The sequence below is a fragment of the Hipposideros armiger genome, unplaced genomic scaffold (genome assembly GCF_001890085.2).
Source record: "Hipposideros armiger isolate ML-2016 unplaced genomic scaffold, ASM189008v1 scaffold_751, whole genome shotgun sequence".
Taxonomy (NCBI): Eukaryota; Metazoa; Chordata; class Mammalia; order Chiroptera; family Hipposideridae; genus Hipposideros; species Hipposideros armiger.
Genome location: NW_017732101.1, coordinates 157,333 through 162,696, shown reverse-complemented (window position 1 = coordinate 162,696; position 5,364 = coordinate 157,333). Strand labels below are relative to the sequence as shown.

Sequence of the window (5,364 nt, the reverse complement as noted above, 5' to 3'; positions counted from 1 at the left end):
AACCCACTGCCACAGGGGCTGCAGCCTACGCTGTCGCAGCAACTCAGGGCAGCCCAGCTCCAGCTTAAGCTGTTGTTCAGCATCTTAGCTGTAGAGGGCAGTGTCACTGGCCCTCACATGTGGGATCCGAGCAGGGGTCCTCTGGAGTCCCAAGCCAGCTCTTAACCAACGGGCCACTCAGCCAGCCCTTGTCTGAGTCTTAATTATCTTAAAGGTGATGGGCAAACATCACCTTTAAGTCAATTTACCCTCTTTTACCCCCTCCTCTGTAGCCACTTCTGTTACTGCCTTCAATAAATCATCTTTAAAAGGTAAGACATATAAATCCATAGAAACAAATTATAACCTGAAACCTCTATTTCTATTGGGTAAATTGAAAATAAGCTTCTAATTCTCCTTGTTTTCTTAACATTACTAATGTGCCCATTGTATAAGAGATTTAACTTAGAAAATCTTTGTGGTTTTATTTCCTGAAAAATAATTTATAAGGCCCTCCTTAATTTCTGAATTTAATCCAATAATTACATTTCAATAATTGTTTTAAAATTAATATTATCCTAAGAATGTGAGGAATATATTCTTGACTCTCAGACAAGAAAAAATGATTTTGCTAAGATCTTTACTGGGTACAAATGCTGATAGTTCAGTGATACTTGAAAGGATATTAGATTATTCCCATTGAACAATTATTCATAATAGTCATGGTATATTCATATGGGAAATTTTTACAGCCATTATGTTGTTTGTGAATATTTTGTAATAACTTGGGAAATTGCTTTTGCTAAAATTAGCTTTTAAGGCATTTAAATGTGTTTAATACAGTTGTAAAAAAACTTTCACGTGAAATTTCTGAAATACATTAAAAAAATTTAATAGTAGTTACCTTTGCATGTTATGGCTATGGGTGACTTTTTTCATCTTTCTTTATATTATAGAATTTTATAATGGGAATGTATTACTTTTATAGTGAAAACTTTATTAAAAATAGTCAATAATAATAAAGTCTGGAAGTCTTCTTTCCCCATTAAAAAAGGATAGGCTCAGATAATTGATTACTATAATAATTACCACCCTACTAAAAAAAAAAAACCACAATAAGCTATACACATTTTGTGTTGTTGGAATCTTCTTTCTTTCCCGCTTCCAATTTTCCCATAGCACAATGAGCCTCTCAATTTCAAGAATTAAGCCCACATCAGTAATAGTATGATTATTTATTATTAGTGCCTATCATGAATACTAGCCTAATCAAAGAACTTGAAATTTCGTGTGACCTTAAAGTGTATACTGGTTAATAATCAGAAGGCAGGTATTTTAATTGACACTACACTGGTTGTCCAACTCATTTGACAAGCAGATAGGGCAAATAGCTTTACCTGTCTGGATCTGAACCTTCCACTTCTATGATAATAAAGATGTTGGAAAAAGTTGTGTTTGTGGTTCTTTCCGGCAGCAACATTCTGTTACTTGTACTTGGCTTTTGCTCCTAACTTTGCCATTCTTTACATACGTAACCCAAAGCAAAGCCCATAATCTTGTTGGCTTCATTTTGAAGATGTTGAATGCGTTGATTTCTAACACGCTTTCCAGCCAAAAAAGTATGTGGTCTATTTAGAGTATTAAATGTTATGCGCATAACCTTAAAACATTGGAAGAGGAAAATTAAGAAAGCCCCCTTTTAGTGTCAGAATCTACAAGGTCAGTCTTATAGCTATAAATGCCCCACCTCCTAACGTTGTCTGATATTATCAAAGGCTTGGAACTTCACATGCCATTCCTCATAGCCACTGTTCTGGAAGAAGGAAACAATAGCATTTGAGTGGCTTTCTAAGTAATCTCAAGCCCTGGTTTGTGTTAGTGTTTAACTCTGATTTGCAGTGATCCCTGTCACAGAGCGTTAAGTGAAGACTTAGGGGTTAGCTGCTGTGGAGGATGCCTGGTGCCTGAAAATTACTTTACCAAAAATGACTATATGGAATACTCTGGGTATATTTATTGCACTGTGCCATCATGTGAATTTTCCATCTACTGTTCCAACTAAATTTGATTATATATTTATATTCAATCAGTAAAGAATTCTCTTAAAATGCTACTGCATTTTCTTAAAAAAAAAAGAGGTATTTTAAATAATCTTTAAAATGATACCATTTCCAGTTCTACCATTTAATGCCTATGTGTCTTGTTGTAAGTTATTCAATTTCTCTGGTCACCTAGGTCCTCGTACATGTGATGGGGTCATACCACCCACTTCCATTTCTTTCCATCTCCAAACTTATAAAAGGGGCTCAGAATGATAACTTACGATGTCTACCTCACAGAATTGTTCCAAAAAATAAATTAGGCATATAAAAAAATTTGTAGCTATAATGTGCTATCTACATGTTCATTATTAGTTGATAGCATTGTCAGTAAGATCATTGTACCAAATGCATACTGCTTATTTAAGATTTGAACATCAGATTTATAAAGTTTTATTTTGTAAAATACAGTTCTCTAATATGTTATTAAGGCATATTCCATTAATACAGTTATTGGCATTAATTATTTTTGCTTTCTTGGAATAGCCCCTACTTTGTCATAATTTAATTTTTTAAACATTTCTGTTAAGTAAAATTACTATACATTTGCCCCTAAGTGTGACTTTAGCTATATTCCACCAGTTTCAATATGCAGTACTTTGTTTCCTAAATCACTGCAATTATATTGTGATTTACCATAAAACCCATATATTTCTTAGTAGAGATGTTTTTAAAATTGACAGATCCCTATTCCTTACTGCTCTTATTTTTTCTTTAATTTTCCAATTATTTATTGAATAACCAGGTCATTGGTCTTATAGTTTGCCACATTCAGAATGTTGCTAATTGTATCTTGTGATGATGCCACATAACATGTTTCTCTGTCCTATTTCCTATAAATTGTTACATTTAGAATCTTGATCAGATTTGGGTAAGATATTTTTGGCAAGCCTATTTCATAGGTGGTATTGGGTACTTTCATTAGCAGACATGTAATGACAAGTTATCTTTTTTGATATGAGCCATAGATAACTATTGCCTATATCTTAATTTGGAGTTGGAAAATGGCCAGAATCTGTTGGAAACATTCCTTTAATTATTAGATGAGATAGTTCTAAAAAAGCAAATTTCCTCATGTCAATTCCTTGTCTATCTAGGTAGAATTCATTCAGAAAAGGCAGGATAAATGTGTAATTTTTTCCCCCTCCATCAGTTTTTAAAATAATGGTTCCCTACTATTACACAAAGGTAAACAATGAGGATCAGTTATTTTTTTAGTGTCACTATGAATGCATGGAATTAAACATATGAACTATCTTTTAGTTTATGGTGTTATTCTTATGGTACCCAAATTGTCTGGACTTTTGCTCGTAGAAACCATATGAGGTTTGGTTGTGTAGTCCTTTTAGAACGACCCCGGTAGCTTGATTACTTTCTCTCTGGTGTGACTTGATAGTCCAGGCTCATCTTGCACATTCCTTGGTATCAATAAAGAATCAACCATTCTTAAGCAAATACAATTTTGTTTTGTTTTTGTTTTTTTTTTTCACTGTTTAAGGAATTTTTATTAAAGCAAGAATTTTATGATCCAAATTACTTTTTGTTGCTCAGTTATCAATTCTTTTATTTGAAACAGAAGTGACATTCTGAGCTATTCCACGGTAAAGAATTAAAAAATTAAAGAAAGGCATGCTTTAAATTTTTGTACTCTGCTGAAAATTCTTTTTCCCATGGCTATAAAACTTTAGTTTGTTTTTATATTTTACTATTTTTTTTTGTTATTTTGTTGTTTTAAAATCAATAAGTAATCTAGAACCTCCATTATGTTTGCTAGACCTGGCATTTGATCGGTACATAAGGTTCAAAGTTTCCTTTCCTTTTTTTATGTATTTTATATTTTGCAATTTCTTTTTCTATAATATTTAAGTTTTTCGATGTTTAGATATTTTTCTTCGGTGAAGCACGAGTTTCTTTTCGTGGTCGCTGATCAGTTTTAAACAGTTGGGACACCAGTGGCACTGTTTACTGCTTTCTGGGCCGCCTCTTTAGCTTGGTGGGCTTGTAGCACAGCTACAGCTTCATCAACTTTAGAACGGAGAGACTCTGGAGACTCAAGCATATAAAGAAGTTCTGAATTATCGATCTCCAACAACATGCCAGTGATTTTACCAGCAAGAGAAGGGTGCATGGCTTGAATTAGAGGAAATAGCCATTCACCCAACATTTGCTTTTGCTCTAGAGGAGGGGCAGATGCCAACATGGAAGCAGTCAAAGGCTCCTGACCTTGTACGTGAACAGTAGGCTGCTGCATGGTAACCTGTGGCTGTGCATTAAGATGTCGTTGAGGATTGCGAACTCCCGCAGCATATTTATACTGTGGAACGGTGCGTACAGCAGGAGTAGCTGCAGCAGCAGCAGGAGCTGCGGGACGTGGACCCATTGTCTTTGTTGATGTGTTAGCAACACGCTGTGTTGACATGACTCGTGGAATCTGTGAAGAAGCTGGTCTCATAGTACTAAATGGCGGTCTAGGAGCAGCTGGTCGAATAGCACCAGGCATATTTTGGAATGGATGAGGTCTGGCACCCTGAGCAGTCCAGCGAGGACTTTGTCTTAGTTGAGCAATTTGGCTAGGAGGATAGTATGCAGCACGGTTCTGAGTCTGTGGGAATGCTGCCATGCAGTAACCTGAAGGAGGTGCTGGCTGGTAGGAGTTGGTTACAGGGTTGGGCACAGCTCTCACACTCGCCATTGTCTGCATATACTGGTTAGTGAGGTGAGCCTGGCGCTCTTCTTTGCGCTGAGCTAAAGCTACATACAATGACTTGGTTGCCACAATTCTACCATTCATTTCTGTAACTGCTTTAGTGGCTTCTTCTGGGGAGGAGAAACATACAAAACCAAAACCTTTGCTGCGACCACCCTCCATCATAACCTTTGCACTAGTGATTGTACCAAATGGAGAAAACTCTTTCCGGAGACGTTCATCATCAATACCATCATCAAGATTTTTCACGTAAAGGTTAACACCCTGGTATCTGGTGATCCTGTCTTGCTTCATCTGTTCAAATTTGCGCTTAAGTTCCGTCTGCCGCTCCACTTTTTCCTGAGCTCGATCAACGTAAATTTGTTTTCCATTGAGCTCCTTTCCATGCATCTCATCCACAGCTTTCTGTGCATCTTCATGCCTTTCGAAGCTTACAAATCCGAAACCTTTGGATTTTCCACTTTCATCAGTCATTACTTTCACACTTAAGGCAGGTCCAAACTTGCCAAAGAGATCCTTAAGGCGTTCATCATCCATGTCTTCTCCAAAATTCTTGATGTAAACGTTGGTGAATTCTTT

The 5,364-nt window shown here is 36.2% G+C and overlaps 1 protein-coding gene and 1 pseudogene across 10 annotated transcripts in view; one reads left to right on the top strand and one right to left on the bottom strand.

Annotated features, from left to right (window-relative positions):
- The window catches only part of COBLL1 (cordon-bleu WH2 repeat protein like 1), a 179,009-nt gene that overhangs the window by 123,487 nt on the left and 50,158 nt on the right, over positions 1-5,364 (top strand). Inside the window, exon 6 of one of the 10 annotated variants that reach the window (XM_019628159.1) lies at positions 273-311. The exons of the other annotated variants lie outside the window; for them this stretch is intronic. Coding sequence (XP_019483704.1) covers positions 273-311 — 39 coding nt within the window. The remainder of the gene's footprint in view (positions 1-272; positions 312-5,364) is intronic. 10 annotated transcript variants of the gene reach the window in all.
- LOC109373900 (polyadenylate-binding protein 1 pseudogene) overlaps positions 3,979-5,364 on the bottom strand; it is an 8,609-nt pseudogene continuing 7,223 nt past the window's right edge.